The sequence below is a fragment of the Cnephaeus nilssonii genome (assembly GCF_951640355.1).
Source record: "Cnephaeus nilssonii genome assembly, chromosome: 19".
Classification (NCBI taxonomy): Eukaryota; Metazoa; Chordata; class Mammalia; order Chiroptera; family Vespertilionidae; genus Cnephaeus; species Cnephaeus nilssonii.
In genome coordinates, this window is record NC_137090.1 from 42,021,469 (window position 1) to 42,039,548 (window position 18,080).

General features: G+C 51.8%; 1 protein-coding gene across 3 annotated transcripts in view; it reads right to left on the reverse strand.

Annotated features, from left to right (window-relative positions):
* GAS7 (growth arrest specific 7) overlaps window positions 1-18,080 on the reverse strand; it is a 202,361-nt gene that overhangs the window by 65,368 nt on the left and 118,913 nt on the right. For all 3 annotated transcript variants that reach the window (XM_079798332.1, XM_079798334.1, XM_079798333.1), the window contains exon 2: window positions 14,987-15,107. In XM_079798332.1, the coding sequence (XP_079654458.1) occupies window positions 14,987-15,107 (121 nt within the window). The remainder of the gene's footprint in view (window positions 1-14,986; window positions 15,108-18,080) is intronic.

An 18,080-nucleotide genomic window follows, 5' to 3' on the forward strand; every position in this document is an offset into this window, starting at 1 on the left:
GTGTGAGTGCACGCGGGCTCTCGGTACACCGAGGGAGGCCCAAGTAAATGTATGCACACGGAAAACTCCTGAAAGACTGCACAGCATGTGCTGCTGGTTAATTCCTAAAACTCTATAAAAACAAGAGTTTCAAAAAATCACATAATAAGACATCATGAAGAATGAGAACTACCCATGATCAGGACCCTTCTCTAAGAACTGTCCAAACCCCAGAGTGGGCCCCCCAACCCCCCATGCAGATCCCCATCCCAGGGGCGTCCCTACTCGGCCACAGCCTTTGGGCCAGCGTGCACTGCACAGAATAGGACGTGGGGTGGGCAGCTCCTGCTGTCAGTGACCATTTTCTGCTAAACAGCTGCTAAAGCAAAGAGGCAAGTGTGCAGAGTAAAAACCTAAGTAACTGTCTGGAGCAAACCCAGAAAAGGGGGCATGAGACATCACCAGGCCTGGAGACGGGCGGGACAATCAGTTCAACACCGGGTTTCCCAGTTCTGAAGCGGGGCTGCTCTGAGACGCCCTGTCTTTCTAAAACGGCCTCTTTCATAAGCTGTTTGAGTAGGTTCTATTCCTACAGCAAGACAGCCCCTGCCCGTCCACATCCCCAAACTGCACTGCCCCGTACTGGCCAACACCAGCCCCGAGGCCATTAGACCCGAGTCTGGGATGCTCCGTGAGCATGCTGAACCGTGGCCTCTTCACATGCCCCAGCGGGTATTCCATACCCTCAGCATGGAGATCGCACGCTCAGCTGCTCGGAAGCTTCCCTCCCAGGAAGTGGCACTGCCCACCCAGGCATCACCTTTCTGATTTGTTTCCTGAGAAACAGCATCATGAACTTCAATCGCTCTGCACTGCTGGTCCATATTTAGAAGGCTTTCCAGTAAAAGGTGTGACTTCCCCTTTAGAAACCATGCTCAGAATCCCTAAGAGTGTTGCTTTTCACAAGACGGAGGAAAGCTGTCAGAGAGAGCTAGGGTTATTTTGGGAAATAGAAATAATAACCATTTCTCGGAGGAACGGCCGCTGAGGCGCTTCCAACTGCTGGGTCCCGGGGAAGGCCAGCCAGCTCCCCAGGCGCAAAGGGCCCCAGCGGCTCCCCAGGCACAGAGGAGAGCCTCCTCATGGACCGGCACTGCAAACAGTGTACAGAAATGCAGGGCACAAGAAGCCATTCCCAAACATCGAGAAATGGCATTCAGGATAGAGGTGACCACACAAAACGGGGAAGAAATAGGCACATTTGGAGCTGAATGAAATAAAATCCCTTGGGAAGTGCATGAGCAAAGAGGCCTGAAAGCCTCCTTAGGGAACAGGTGGAAAGCTACAAACAGAACAGCCTCCCAGGTGGGCTTCAGAGCCCATCAGCACCACCTAGTGGACTGGGAGAGCAGAGCATGGGGGGCCAGCCCCTAGTTTCTGCTTCTCAGGTCTGGGAGGCCTGAGCATCTGCCTTTCTAACGAGTTCCCAGGTGATGTTGATGCTGCTGTCCGGGAACCCCACTTTGAGAACCACAGGCCTAGCGGAAGACAAGGAAGGGCAGAGTTCTCTGCAACAGTTCAGCCTTCCTCCAGGTGTTAAGGGTGGAGCCCTTAAAAAAAAAAGTTTGTTTGAAGGTACAACAATGAAAACAACCCACACATTCCTCCTGACTTCAAAGCACCCACTGCTTATGCCATTCCCTCCAAACAGGTGGTGCGGCTGGAAACCACAGTGAATATTTAAGTTGGCCCGAGAGACCCAAAAATAGAGAGTGAACCTAACAGGGCAGATGTTCTGAGAGCAAAGAAGAGGTCCCCCAGGACCACAAACACTCAGGTTGCCATGGAAGCCTCTCGAGGGTTCTGCCCCAGCTCTATGACTAAGACGACTTTGCATTTGCACACCGGGTAGTAAGAAGTCACTCTCAGTGTGCGAGGCTTGAGCCAGCCGGGTGGGGACGTGGTGAACAAAGCACCGTGTGCCCCCTGACCCTTTCTGCTCTGTTCCCAAGGTTCTGCCCCACTGTCCTCCTGCCGCCCTTTTCTGTCCAGTCCCCACTCCCACCAACACTTATCCCATTTATAGTCCAGCAGCAGGAAGCAAGTGAAGTGAGGCCGGAAGGAGGCAGGGAGGGAGGGGGTCTCTTAGACTCCCAGCCGGGCGCACTCCTCCTCGGTGGCAGAGATCACGTGACCCAGAAGCCCTGGTGCTCCTCACACCGTAGAAAAACGTTCGCTCGGGGCCCTTTCAGCTTCTGGTTTGTGCATCTCGGCCCTGGAAGAAACCCCGGGACTCAAGGCCACTTCCGTAGAGGAGCAGAGGAGGATGGGACGCTATGCTGGGGAAGGGAAAGCAAGAGAGAGCACCCTCTAGTTCAGAGAAGTTGTTCTTATCCTCCTTACAGAAGTAGTCCAGATCCCGGGAGAAACCACCGGGAAACACACAGGAGCAAAAGAGAAAATGAAAGTCCTCCCTCACCCCCGGGCTCAGAAACAGCCACTCCTACAAGCAGCTCCCCCGCCTGCACCTGAATGCCCGGGCGGATCACGGAGCGAGGGCACCCCAGCCAGCGGCAATCGGGGACAGAGACTGGTGGTGGCAGGGAGTGCGGCCCTGTCTGCATGGCCACTACGGTCCGGGCCTCGGGGAGATACAGAGCTTGAAAGGGCTTTCAAAGCCAGCCAGTGCCCTCTTTTAGAGACGGGGAATCACGGAGGGAGGGACTGATTGAAGAGCAGAGAGGGGGTGTCACCTCCAGCCGCGTCCTCTTGGGGACCTGCCAGGAGACGCACCGGAGGACCTGCCAGCACCTGCTTTGTGGGTCTCTCTCCTGAAGCTTGGATGAAAGCTCTGCACTCCCTTTGGGCACCCCTGGAATCCTGGGGCCCAGGCAGCTGTCTGAAGGCAGAGCCCACCCCCACATTCACGGGTACACTGACAACCGCCTGGGAGGCAGGCCACTCCCCTGCTGCTGCTGCCTGACCCTCAGACCAGGTGCCACAGGTGCAGGTGGCAGACTGTGCCTCTGGGGGGCATCTAGGGGAACACACACACGTGCGTGGCTTGGCAGTGTCCGAAGAACCACGAGCGGCACGCTGGGCTGGGGCACGGAAGTGTATTGGTTTTCAGGGGCTGCCCCCAAATACCGCATCCTAAAACCAGGTGTCACCGTTCTGGAAGCCGGAAGCCTGAGACAGGGGTGTTGGCAGGAGGTCCCCTCGAGGATGTGAGGGAGCATCTGTTCCAGGCCTCTCTCTCCTGGCCCTCAGGGCCTTGGTCATTCCTTGGCTCGGAGACGTTCTCCCGTGTCATCACACTGTCTTCCCTCTGTGTCCCATTCCCTGTGGCCAGGGCCCCACCGATGGTCAGGCCTGCCCTGCTCCGGCACGACCTCATCTTAACTTCATCTGCAAAGGCCCTCTACCCAAGGTCACATTCACAGGCACTGCGGGTCAGGACTGCAACATCCTCGGTGGGAGGCTGACAGTTCATCCCGTGTCAGGAAGCAAAAGACTGGAGCTGGCTGGGGCGTTAGGAGGCCGGGATGGACGTCGGGCTAACACACGGAGTTGATTTGGGGGCAGGAAACTCCAGATAAACAAGAGACAAGAGGGATCGGGGGATTCAGCAGCAGAAGGTTTTGAGTCCGTGGCAGGGGCAGCAAGGAGACTGACATCAGGGACCGAAGGCATCCAGGGGCCAGATGGCATCCTGGCAGAGCACACGGGTACAGACAGGCTGCTTGTGAACATGATGAAAATGTTCTGTACCAGCTGGAACACCCCTTTGCTCCCACCTTCCACGTCAAGGGCCCTCAGTCACCAAGCCCCCCAACTAGGTCCCCACAAGGGCCACTAAGGGCTAATGCCAGGGTGGGGAGCAGGACCCCCTCCAGCATATGTTCCCACAGTCCATTCCCCTGCCGGACGCTTAATAACGTCCTCCCCTCTCCCGGGTTACGGGAGCGATTTCTTCTCGGGCTGAGGGTGCCCTTGGGCACACAGTGCGGCAGCTCCCACAGCTGGCAAGAGGGCAGGAGCTGCATTCAGCAGGAGTGCCCAGGGGGCCCCGCTGGGTGCAAGGCCCAGCTAATGATCTGTCCCAGGACAGCAGGACCCTGCAGGGTGGGTCTCTGTGCCCCGTGCACAGCCCAGCACCCGGTGACCAGGGAGTGGCACGCAGTAAACAGGCGTCGTGCATGACTAACGCCTCACCCCATTCTCCTCCTCCCACGCCTCTTGGATGAGTACTGCCTTCTCTGGAATCCAACTGGGACCAACATAACAAAATAGCTGCTCCCCGCTCCATGCTCCTCCTTCAATAATAAAGATCTCAGTGTCAGGAGAGCGCGCCAGCATTACACATGGAGGCAAACTCCCAAACGGGGGCGAAGAGCACGTTGGTGTAATGACTCTTGGTTTCACAGGATTTTAGACCCAGAGGGCCCTTCAGAGTCAGGCGGAAAGAAAACTGCCTGCAGCCCACAAGGCAAGTCCTGTCAGACAATCCCTCTCCCCTGCAGGGAGCTCTCCATCTTTGCAGACCTGCAGCCCTTGGCATTGTTTGCCCACCCACCCCTGCGCGAAGCCATCCCCATGCATAAGTAGAGCTGGCACTGTGAGCAAACACTTGTTGCTTGATAATCAAGTCACAAGTTCCTTGCCCACTCACTCATCAGAATATAATCTACAGACCATTTTGCTAGGAGTTCCACTGACTCCAAGGGACCTAACCCTTTAAACAGCTAACACTGGTTATATCTGCCCTGATGCCCTGCCCTGCAGACCCTAACCTCCTGCTGTAGCCGCATGTTCCCATGGCTCCTGCCCCGCCACCCCCAACATGCACTCAGGCCTTATACAAGCCCCGGAGGCTAAGCTTCCTGCATTGCAAAGCTCCGGGAATGAGGCAGAGCGAGGGGTGAGTTTGAAGGACCTTTTCTTGAAGTTGATGTTTCAGATTTGTGGACCAACGTTAGCCACTTCTCCTTAGACCCTTCATTCTCTTACCTGGTCCCATAACCTCCGATTTTCAAGTGCATTTATAGGATATCTTTCTGGCTGCGTGTCTCGCGCCAATTCTCCCCTGCAATACTTGGTGCACATCCGTGAGGCTCTGTTTGAACACAGGTCAAAGTCAATGCCCTCAAGAACTGGACATGTACAATGCATGCATGAAGCCCACTGAATATAAGAAAAATGAGGGTAGTGGCAACCCTCTCAGCTCCACTCAGTTGTGTCAGGCGTGTCGGTGGGTCCAGTGTGGCCACACCTCATGATTTTTCAGGAGAAGACAAGTATTCGGGCATTTATGAAAAACCTCCCAATATTCCAATGCTGGCAACGGATTGAACATTTTTAAGCACTGTGTGCACAGCATAAAATGCTTCCGCGGACAGCCTGTGGCCTCAAGACCACCTACCATGTGACATCTGCTATAGCTTTTTCTTTGCAGGACAGCCCCCCAGGACCTGGAGGTCCTGACTCTGCCCTGACGGTCACCCCTGCCGCCACACACAGAGGCACCATCATGCCGCTTCCCCAGAAATCCAGTCATCATAGACCAGCACTGTGTAAAAAGAGTTCAAGCCAAGCAAGCGTCATTCCGAATGGGTACACAACTCACGGTCATCCTATACTGTGTTTGGCTTTTAATTAATGAATATCGGTTGATCTAATGACTCGCAGGGATCCTGCCACTTGCTACAAGTGAGCTACGGGTTGTGCAGTGGGACGAATGGTGAGAGCACGGAGACTGTCTGCTGGCACACACTTCCTAAGCAAGCAGAGGTGAAATCTCCGGGGAGAGAGACCTGAAAGAAGAATGGCCACTCCCCATCAAGGCTGGATCGTCTCAGAGGACACGGAGTGGCTCGAAGGCAGGGATGGTGTTCACTTTGTCCCCATGTCAGAGTGCTATGCAGAGTAGGAACATAAAATTAGCATAAGCCCCAAGCTCTCTGACTTACCCTCAGCCAGAAACAAAGTTGAAACCAGAGTCCACAGATGTTTTGTGTGTGTTTTTTGGTGTGTTTTTAAAAATTTAAAAATATTTTTATTGATTTCAAAGAGGAAGAGAGAGACAGAAACATCAATAATGAGAGAGAATCATTGATCGGCTGCCTCCAGCACACTCCACACGGGAAATTGAGCCTGCAACCTGGGCATATACCCTGACAGGAAATCGAACCTTGACCTCCTGGTTCACAGAATGATGCTTAACCACTGACCCCCACCTGCTGGGCCACAGGTGTTTTTAAAATAGCAAAAATGCTGAGATTTAAAAAAACAACTATTGATTCAAAAGCTTTGAAATTATAAAACCTGCCATACATCCCATTATACAGGTAAGAATCAAGACTAGAAACTACAGTCGGCTCTCCAACCTATGGGTTTGCATCAACCATGGAGCACAAATTTACTACCAATAAATCAACAAACAAGTGATGGCGAGGATGTGGAGAAAAAGGATCCCTAACACAGTGTTGGTGGGAATGCAGACTGGTGTAGCCACTATGGAAAACAGCATGGAGTTTCCTAAAAAAATTAAAAATGGAACTGCCGGGCCCGGCTGGTGTGGCTCAGTGGTTGAGCATTGACCTGTGAACCAGGAGGTCAAGGTTCAATTCCCCATCAGGGTATATGCCCAAGTTGCAGGCTCAATTCCCAGTGTGGGGCGTGCAGGAGGCAGCCGATCAGTGATTCTCTCTTATCATTGATGTTTCTATCTCTCTCTCCCTCTCCCTTGCTCTCTGAAATCAATAAAAATATATTAAAAAAATAATAAAAGCACACAATACAGTGACTTTTGGTATATTTCACAATTCATACAACTATCACCACTATCTAATTTTAGAGCATTTTTATTACCTCAAAAAGAAACCTCCTACCTATTAGCAGTCACTCTCATTCACCCCTTTCTCAGTCCCTGGAAACTAATCTACTTTCTGAGTCTATGGATTTGCCTATTCTAGGCATTTCACATAAAGGGATCATACAATATGTGACTTTGTGTCCAGCTTCTTTCACTTAGCGCAATGTTCTAAAGGTTTGTCCATGTTGTAGCATGTGTTAGCGCTTCATTCCTTTCTATGGCTGACATCCTATTGCCGGGATGGTCCACATTTTGTTTTCCAGTCATCGGCTGATGGACACTTAAGCTGTTTCTGGCCATCATGAATCATGCGGCTATGAGCATCTGTATATAGGTTTTTGTGTGTATGGATGTTTTCAGTTCTCTTGGGTATACATCTAGGAGTGGCATTGCTGGGTCACATTCCACATTCTTTTTGTTTCACCTCATATCTGAGCCATTTGCTGCTTATCAGTGACTCCACCCAACAGACAACAAGGAAAGTTCTTACAGGGTTTACCAAAAGCAGTCTTTTTCAAAGTAACTCAGCTTTTTAGAATACAGCCAACAATAAAATACTTTCTGTCTTTGTCTTTTTACTTTTATGGATCCTCAACTTCCTGGCAGTGCGAGTGACTCTCTAACCCACTTGGCATCTGCCAAGATTCCGTGAGATTATCGGTCTTAGAAACTGGTGAGAAATGGGGGGTGTGTTGTGCACTCAAGCATTAACATAACACTACAAATTAAAGTGGAATCTCTGGGAGAAAACACAAAACCCAAACAGAAGAGATTAATAGTAAGCTCTAAGGTCTAACAGCTTTCCACTCAGAGTCCATTAGAGAAAAAAATAAAGCCAAAATAAGAAAAGCTCATGACCACACACACACACACACACACACACGAACTTCAATCAACCAAATCTGCCAAATGAACGCATCTTTTTAGCCTCACATTTGTGCAACACAGATGGACAGAAGAAACTAAATCGATGTTTTTGGGCGTAGAAGTTTCTCCTGGCAACTTTTATTAATGGAATTATCAGGACTGCTCTATCCTGGGAGCTAGGAAAGTAATCCAGTTATTTGTAACAAAGAAAAGCTCAAAGAATGCTTTTAAAAGTACTCAATGGGAAACTGATCCAGAAACTCACATTAGCTCCTGGTGTAATGAAGTTAAATGGGAATCTACTCATTTAATGAAAAATTAAAACAAGAAATCAAGAAAACAACCAACTGTTTGGCAAACAAATCCAAAAGCTCAAATCCTGGCTCAATCCTCCAAACTTTCACTCACAAACATAATAAAACATTCACACATATGGATTCTTTGTCAAAAGAGCTTAAAAACAATTCCCAGCTCTCCTGGGTTTAAGTTTCCCTTAAAAATGAGTGTTACTTCAGATAACTTTTTCTACTAATTTATGGACTCAGCTCCCCTACTGCTAAGTAAGTCACCACCACCCCCATGCCCATCCTCCTAAATACGGAGGCAAAAATATCAAACATTAGAAGACTGGGGCCCAGGCGTATCCTGGCATATGAAAGGCCAGGTGACTTAGTCTTTACCACACGAGGACTCCATTTCCTCATGTGTAAAAAGAACGATTCTATCTGTTAGACCAGGGAACACCAAACTTTTTCTTTCAAGAGACAGAGAGTAAATATTTTTGGCTTTGTGAGTCACGTGGTTTCAACTCTGCCAGGGCCATGCCAAAACAACCTTAAACCAAGTGAAAACACGAGAGCACGGTGTGTTCCAATAAAAATGTATTTATAAAAATAAGCTACAAGCTGCACTTGGCCCGAGGGCTGTACCCTGCCAATCCCTCTGTTGGATGATTAAAAGTCATTGGCTGCTGAAACCCCATGAACTATCAATTCATGGAGGTCTGACACTGGAGAGGGGTGTACACTACCGCTCGCAGTTCTACGGGCGTCTCTGCATGAGGACACAGACACTGGGCTCTCCCTATCCCACCAACCGCCTCCTTCTGTTTTGGTTGATACCTCACCGGCGCTCCACTGACCTTCACCATGACCTTGGATAAAGCATCACTATGTGGGGGTGGAGTCAGGCTTTCTGAGCGCTTGCCGGGGTCAGGTGGTACAATCCAAAGGCTTGAGGAAAGAGATCTGCAAGGGGAGAAGCTTGGCCAATGGGAAATAGGAGATGAGAGGGAGGTGAGCAGATTGAACACCCCTGCTCTCGCCTGGACTCTCACCCTTTCCGAGAGGGAGCGCACCCTTGGAGGGACCCACTGGGTCTCTGCAGTTCACTAGCCACACCTGCCAGCAAGCTGGCATCTCCCTTCATCTCCTCTCTCTCCCGCTCTTACTGCTCAGGGTGCACACCTCCTAAATAAGACATTAACATTTAATTCTTGCCTCAGGCTCTGCTTTCTAGAGAAAGAGAACTATGACTTAACCCTCAAATAACCTTCTTTCTTCAGAAATGAAAGGCCTAGATAGGATAAATACAACCACTGGATGTGAAGTGTACAAAGACTAATAGGAAAGAGGTAAAAGAGTGATTCATATATTAAATAAAACTAACCTTGGCCTTCATTACTGGCCTGTAATGTCCTAACGGTAAAATATATCCTAAACAATGTCAGCAGCATCTCTCCAAAAAGAAAACCTGAACACCTATAACCATATCACTGTGGAGTGATTAAATGTGCATATCTGGCCTCCCAATTATAAATGGAACAAATAACATTCTACTAAATCTCTTGACAAGCGATCATCTGTTGTGCAAATAGTAGTCCCTCTACCCCACCCCAACACCAGTTCAGGTCCCTGGACAGGACAGCCTATTGATAACAAACAGCTCACTATCTAAGAACTAAACACAATCCCGAATTTTGGCCATTGAGTCAACTTTTGGTGATGACTAAAGCAATTTCTGAAACAGTGGAGGACAAGCAATTTCCTGAGAGCAGAACCCCTACCTAGGGTTTTGGCCTGAGCTCAGGGCCATCCTGCATGACGAAACACTCTGGAGAGCCACCAGCATGGAGCAACAAGGGGGCATGGGGACTCCCCAAAGTCTCATAAAAAGCATGCATGATGGCCTTACTGAAAACAAGAACGTTATTACGTTAACTTACCCACTGAAACTTCCTGTTAGCCATCTGGCCCAACACTATCTCCTAAATAACCTGCGCTTTCCCCGGTGCTTTAACTAGCACCCCACCGTGAATCTCTCTGTATTTCAGTCTGTCTGTCTGTCTGTCTGACTGCCCCTGGCTGACAGCCTTCGCTCCCTTGCCTTTCCTGCCATTGCCCTCTCCTGGATTCCGCACGCCTGGCAGTTCTGCAGTCTCCCTGCCCTCCCTTGCAGTCTGCCCTGCAGGGCTCTCTCCTGGGGCCGCCCTGGGTGACCTGCGATCCCATGACGTCACTTCTCAGATGCTGAAACGCAAACTCCGGGTGGCCACCTGCGGCCGTGCAGGTTGGTCACTGTACCGCAGTGTCAGGCCAAGTGGGCATGTAGGGCGAAATCCATTCTGCTCTCTGCTTGCCCAGCGGTGCACCCACAGAGTCCCCAGATCCCCACCTCTAGCCCAGACGTCCCCTGAGTCACAGACCCATCCATCCAAACATATGCTCGCCATCTCTCCCGGAATGCCCCCCAAGGAACACGCTCTACATGGATTCACCTTCTTTCTGCTAAACTCTCTCCCCCCGCTCCCCTCCCCCAACCCCCTGTCCTCACTGCATGGCTGCGGCACACGGGGCAGAAGACTCGGTGGTGTCTGAGCGCTCTTCGTGCCCTGACTTGAAGCACCCTGTCTGACAGATTCTTCTCCTCTCCGGCCAGCGGTGCACACCGAGTTGACCTCATTACTTCTCTTCTCATTTAGTCCGCCAGGCTCTGTGCTTGCTGTCTTAAACCCTTCGCTCTGCTGCACAAGGCATCTTGCCACAATGTCCTGATCATGTCACACACGGCTCTGGATCCTACCACAGTCTCCCCTGCCCACAGGGCCAAGTCCCAACGCCTCCAAGTGCCTCAGGGGCTCTTTAATGGCTCAGACCCCTAACCCGCCCCCTCTCACTTCTCTGTTCCTTACCAAACACATCAGCCTCTCCTTGTGGCCTGGCCTTTGCGCATGCAGAGACCTCAGCATGGATCCCAGAGTCCAGCGCCCCCTCCTGGAAGGCTGGTTGGATACCCAGAGAAAGTTGAGGACGCCCTTCCTTGAGCCCCAGATTCCCATGCGAACACCCACAGCGCCTGTTGGTGTCTGTGTATCTGACGCCATTAGAACTGCGATCTGTGAAGGCGGAGAGGGCCTCTCTTTGGATTTTGTATCCCCATAGCCCAGACAAGCGCATGACAATCCCCGTCCATAAAATCCCAAGTGGATTGGAAATAAGCAGATTAGCCAGAGCCAGGCAATACAAAGGTAAATGGGGCTTTAAACTCCTTCTATCTGCATGTGGTACAAAAACCGGACAGATGCCTACTGTGCGCAAGCAGCCTCTGAGAAGGAACTGATTAGGGAGTAAGGGAGACGGAGTATTTGGGAAAGATGGGGAGAGAGGAATGGCCGGGCGGCTTAGAGCGGGGTCCTGTGGCAGCTGCCACCTGGGCAGTGGTGCATGCCTCTGGCCTGACTCACAGGTGGGACAGGCCCCAGAGTCAGGGCAGAAAGCTGGAAACAGCGGGCCCAGCTGCGAGGTGACAAGCTCCAATGTCAGGAGGTCAGATCACGCAGGTGTGAGAAGAGCAAGCGGCTATTCTCAGAGGTCCTTTCCTGCAGAAAGGCAGTCCGATCCAACAACTGAGACAGCAGCCCAGCAGCCAGACAAAGCCACCTCAGAAAGGTTCCGGAGGACCAGAGAGGCAGGCGGGCCTCCCATCCCCTTAGACCAGTGGTTCTCAACCTTCCTAATGCCGCGACCCTTTCATACAGTTCCTCATGTTGTGGTGACCCCCAACCACAAAATTATTTTCGTTGCTACTTCATAACTGTAATTTTGCTACTGTTAATGAATCATAATGTAAATATCTGTGTTTTCCGATGGTCTTAGGCGACCCTGCTAGCGGTTCTCAACCTGTGGGTCTCCCACAGGTTGAGAGCCGCTGCTGTAGAGCCTAAGACCATTGGAAAACACAGATATTTACATTACGATTAAATAATGCAAGGTCGCTTAAGACCATCGGAAAACATAGGTATTTACATTACGATTCATAACAGTAGCAAAATTACAATTATGAAGTAGCAACGAAAATAATTTTATGGTTGGGTGTCAACCACAACATGAGGAACTGTATTAAAGGGTCGCGGCATTAGAAAGGTTGAGAACCACTGCCTTAGACTAAGGAGCAGAATCCTTCACATGATGCTCACGGTCTATATACAATCCCTCCAAACATGGCTACCTCTTTGCTATCTGGAGGGCATTTCCATTGGCAGCCCTTTCCTCATCCTCCCCATCTGAACTGAAGGGTACCTCCTCCTCCAGGAAGCCTCCCCTGACCTCCAGGGTCTCATAGGAATTTGCTCTCAAAACACCCTGGGCTTCCCCTTCACGGTCCTGCTCAGCATTGTTATCAAATACGTATTCATTTAAATTCTGTTTCCACTATAAGAAGAAGCACTTAGAGGGCAGGGACTGATTCTTATCAGATCCCCAGCATTCAACACTCTGCCTGGAACAGATCTGAGGCCCACTAAGCAAGCGTCTGCTGAGTGAACAATTCGATCAATCAAGCAGCTGAAGAATGAATTAAACAATGAATGGATAAAGCTGGCCAATGTCTAGAATGCAAGACCAAGGAGCCAGGATTACCTGAGCACATGAGAGAAGGAAGGGGAGGGGAAGTTGGGCCACTCCTACTGCGGATGACAGAGACCACAGTGGGGTCGGCAGCCAACCCCAGCCCACTCTGCTGTCATACAGCCTGGACTCCTAAACTAACACCATCTTTTACATTTTGAAATGGTTAAAAAGAAGACTATTTCAGTTTTTGAAATTCACATATCAGTGTCCACAAGTAAGGCTTTATTGGAACACAGCCATACCCATTGGTTTCTGTACTGTCTATGGCTGCTTTTGCATGACAGTGGTAGAGCTGAGGGGCTGTGAGAGAGAATATATGAGCCTCAAGGCCTAAAAGATATACTGCCTTTACCGGAAAAGTTTACTAAACCCTGGCCTACAGTCTCTTGCCATCACTATATCCCAGAACTCACAGAAGTGCTGACCCGGTGGCATATGCTAAAATCTGGGCCTCAGAAAAAAGCTGCCAGACACTGTTTGTTAATCTAAAATGGGACTTAAATATCCCCTTAATAAAGAAGGGCTAGTTAAACTAATATCCTACACTAGCTACTGCACAGCTATCTTTAAAAATGGGTTAGGCTAAATGTACAAGTAGAGAACGATGTCCATGGTACACTGTCAAAGAAATTTACAAAACAACATGGACAGTTTTTCCAATCTATTAGAAAGAATAGCCATACATATGTTTAGAAGGTGAGAAAATATGAATATGTGATAAATAGGGAACTAGACCAGGGATTTAAATTTTTTATTTTAAATACTTTTGCACTCACTGAAATTTTACTGAGAGTATATTTTTCTCTAATTTTATTGATTTCAGAGAGGAAGGGAGAGGGAGAGAGAGATAGACACATCAACGATGAGAGAGAATCATTGATTGGCTGCCTCCTGCACGCCCACTACTGGGGATCCAGGCCACAACCTGGGCATGTGCCCTTGACCGGAATTGAACACGAGACCCTTCAGTCTGCAGGCCATCCCTCTATCCACTGAGCAAAACCAGCTCGGGCTACTATTCTCTAATTCAACACACACACACAAAGGCTGATTTTAGAAAGCCCCTTACCTTCCCCCTCCCTCCCCCTCCTCACATCTCTCCCCTCTCATCCCTCCCCCCGCATGGATCCCGATGCTTGATGACCTCAGGGTCATATGGCCAGTTTCTGCATTCTGAGGAGCTGCCCAAAACACACTTTCCTCTGGAACTTCAAAGTCTGATAACTGCAAAGCTGCTCATGTTTGTTTTGAGGAAGCTTAAGATCAGAATGGTCAGAAATAGTCCTACTTCCCTTTTCCTAGAAACCCTGGTTACCTATTCAACTAGAACACCCCTCCCGAGCCCGCGGAAGGCCCGGTTGCCAGGGGACGTGAACACATTGGCCGCCAGCTGCTTTCTCTGCTGCTCTCTCTAACCACAGCTGGCTCTCCTGCCACCAGGACCCTCCGAGTGGAGCTCAATCAGCAGCCCTATGAGTGGTCCTGGGGGTGGGATGAGGCGGCCGTTAGTGGAGGGAAGAGAGAAGCCAACACTGAGCCACCAATAGGTTTCAGGTTCTGCCTTGGCACACCCGTCTGTGATGCCTACCAAACCTAACTCTCCGTTTCTCACCTTTGTTTCCCCGTGGCAGTTTCCCTGGGGAGTCATGCCAAGGGCAGAGCTGTTAGCTGGTTTTGCTCTGCCATGCCCAGGCCCGCAGGCCTGCACCACTACTCTGCTCAGCGGGCTGTAGTAACCTGCCCCTCCTCCCTCACCCTGCAGTTAGCATCCTGGGATCCTGGAGTCACTGCGAAGGCCCGGAAGTCCCTAATAGCTGGGGGCATGGAGGTGCGGTCCTAACTCAACTCGGAGATGCACATGGAACCTGTTATCTGCTAGAATAAATCATCCCTAAGCAGCCCCAGCATTTCCCAAAGAACAGGCCAAGACCCAGGCAGGGTGATAATCCAGGTGAGAGCAGGAGACGCTGTGGGGAAGTCAGGGAGACGGCGATCTTGCGATGCCTGTCTGGGAAGTCCTGCGTCATTTAGTCCATTCGGACCCCAAGACAGCATGCACAGCTCGACGCTCAACCTGATTCAAACTACCTGCTGACCACAACCTTTCTCCATGCCAATTTGAGGTTCGGTTCAGCAAACACGCCCGAGTGGCTGTAAGGGTCCGAGGAGGACCCCAGCCTTGAAGGGCAGGCTTCCCCACCCAGGCTCAGACCCCCGCCCCCCAGCACTGCGGGAGAGCTGCCTCGGAGGTAAGTTCTGAAGAAAATAAAAACCAGGAGGCGGCGGAGGGAGGAGAAGGCCTGGCCCTCGGAGAGACAGAAGCCCGGGGCTGGCGCGGGCCACCCTCAGCGGGACTCACCATTGGTGGTCGTGTTGACATAGTAGCGCCGGCCCTGGGGGGACAGGTAGCTCTGCCAGCCGGGGGGCAGCACGACGCTCTGGCTCTCCTCTCCCGGCGGCGGGGGGACCATCCCAGGCTTCTGTTGAGGAGGAAAGGAGAGGTCACACACGTCTGGCATTTTTGCAGCCGTTTTTCAAGCAGGAAGTCAGGGCAGATGAAGTCACCCTGGGACAGCTCGAGGTTGAGGGTGCGTGGCCCACAGGCCTCCCTAAGGGAGGTCGCAGGCCACGCTTGTGTGCTTTGGGCGGTTGTCTGAGCGTGAGGTGCGAGGAGCGCCTGCTGTCTCTGAGCCCCCGCAGGAGGGGCAGGGTCCCCCCCCCGAGGACAGAGGGACGTGCCGCTCTGTTAACAGCTGGGCTTTCTCCTCGGTTAGCCCCTAGAGAGCCACCCTCGGCGGGGAGGCACTTTCAAGGGGTGGGAGGTGCCGCTCCGCGCACTCCCGTGTGGACTCTGCAGCCTGACATCCCAGGGAGCACGGAGCACAGCTGGGCACACGGCAGACGAGGCCAGGGCCTGCTGGGGACGCCGCCAGAAGCCACCAATGCCAGCCCGGGCAGAGCGAGCTGGGACACCTCCCACAACAACGCCATGAATCGAAGAGCGAGGTGGGTTTTCTCCAAGTGCCCAAATCGCCCCTGCGAGGAGGACTGGAGTCTGAGACAACCCAGGACGCCCTTTCACCACACGCACTTATCTGCAGCTTAATTCTTATAGCCACACGCCCGGAGCTTTTCCTAAAATAATCAGAGAGCAGTAGAGAGAACAGAGAGAAACTAGTAGAGACACCGGTGCTAAAGCAGGTGCTTCCTGGTGGGATTATGGGCAGTCTGTCTCCCCTTCTTTTTACTTAACTCTTCCATCTAGATTTTCTTCAATAAATGCAAAAATAAAAGTTATTAGCTCTGGCCAGTGGTGCCCAGTGGTTAGAGCGACGGCCTAGGCACCAAAGGGTCACAGGTTCGATTCCTGGTCAAGGGCATGTACCTGAGTTGCAGGTTTGCTCCCCGCCCTTGGTCAGGGCATCTGTGGGAGGCAACCAGTCTCTCTCACATCAATGTTCCTCTCTCTCTTTCTCGCTCTCTTCCTCTCTTTCTCCCTCCCTCCCTTCCACTCTCTCTGAAAAGTAATGGAGAAAATATCCTCAGGTGAGGATTAACAACAACAAAATAAATAAAAGTTGTTAAAGAACATTTAAACATAAGAAAAGGGCCCAAATTAGCTCACATAATTTCTGTGCCTTGCGGAGAAAGAAATAAAGACAGTATTCTAGCCACAGCAGGACAGAAGCCATGATTTTCTCAGCGAAGCTGGACCCTGTTCAGAAATATTAAAACTAACCGGCTCCTAAATGTCACCGGCATCCCCCAGCCATGCCTACGAGGCAGTTTTGGGTCACTGATGACCAGGGCTTAACAGCTGGAAAGTGAGCAATACAGACACGGCTCCCAAACCGCGGAGCTTTCTGCAGACTGCAGAGCCCGCACTTCCGTTTCCTGGGGAGCCCTGCACGTCCTCAGTGGGGACCGGGGATCCGATCACTCCCAGCTGCTCCAGGGACTGCGAGTGAGCACGGCTCCCCGTGGTCCTCCCTGTATGCCTCATTATGAACTTTCACAATTTAGTAATTAAAAGCCTTCCCCTGTGCCCTGAACGCTTCTGTCTCCCACACCTGTTGACCCAGAGTGCCTCTGTGATTCAGGCAGCCTCCTCACCAGCACAGCAAGACCGCTGAGCCCAGCACACACCTGGGCACGCTTACCTGGGCCTCCAGACACTGCTCTGGCCTCTCCAGGTTGGAAGATGGTAAAAATATACGCAAGATAAATAGCCTGAGGATGAGTACAGTGTGAGTGTGTGTGTGTGTGTGTGTGTGTGTGTGTGTGTGTGTGTGTTTGTGTGTGTGTGTGTGTATGTGTGTGTGAAATACCCATATTACAGGAGACACATTGTTGGCTCTGTAGGGTTGTGAGTAAACAGGAACAGGGAGGTCAGGGGGCTTGACTGAAGAAAGAACTGGTCTAGAACTAGGTTGCTTCTGCCTGAGGCACAACATCTAAGGGAAGACCTGACTGGGGCTTGTCGGGTAACCTGGGAGGAAGTGGGAAATTGTGAAAGAGTATTAAGCAAGGGCAGAGACTGACACGGGCAGAACGAGGCTGCAGAGGAGAGAGGGACCCAGCAGCGGAGTGAACCCGCCCTCCAGCCTGGGGCTCAGTCGGACTTAGCCACTGAGTAGCCGGGACCCAGGGAAAGACACCCCGGCCGCCCTGCTTCGGCATCTGTGAGACGGAGGACGATGTTAGCCCAGCTGTGGGACACACTGTGGAGACCGGCAGTAAGAAACTCCGCGCCTGGGAAAGTGCCTGTCACCAAGAATACTCAGGAAATGGGGATCTCCAGGGGAAGGGGGGCCGTCTGGATGCGAGTGAGACCTCTGCCTCCTGTGGCGTGACGTTCGCCCCACCCTCACCGTCACTGCGTCGAACATGCCACCAGTAGCAGTCACTTCTCCCAGGTTTCTGTTTCCAAGACGACCGCTTAACACAGGCCGCTGGGGAGGCCTCCACGTGAAGGCGCTGCTCTGGGTTGGGGGGGAAGGGAGGGCAGCGAGGAGGACTCTCCTCAGCTGGGCTGCTGGAGTGAGTGGACCGAGCCTTTGGGCCTGTGGTCAACCTGTGAACCACCCCTAGCCCTCATCCACAAGAGCATGTGCTTTCCTCTTATTTATTTAAATAAGTCCGTGGGGTCAGAAGCTCTGGTTGACATCTGAGGACACTGATGGCCAGGGGGGTGCCAGACTGCCCTGAGGCCTCCCCATCTGGGAAATGTGGGACCCACACCACCTTGCACACTATGGAAAGGGCCTGCCGGGGAGGCACCCCCGAAACTGAGCCAGGAAGGGCCAGGGGTGCTGAATGGGGGGAGGAGGGCACCCGGGCCAATTTCCCAATTTGGCCAACGTGGGAAAGGTGGTCTCCACACCCCCCTCCAGAATGGCCATGGGTCCCCGCTCTGCCCGCCCGCTGACAGTGCCCCGCCTCCATCCCCCAAG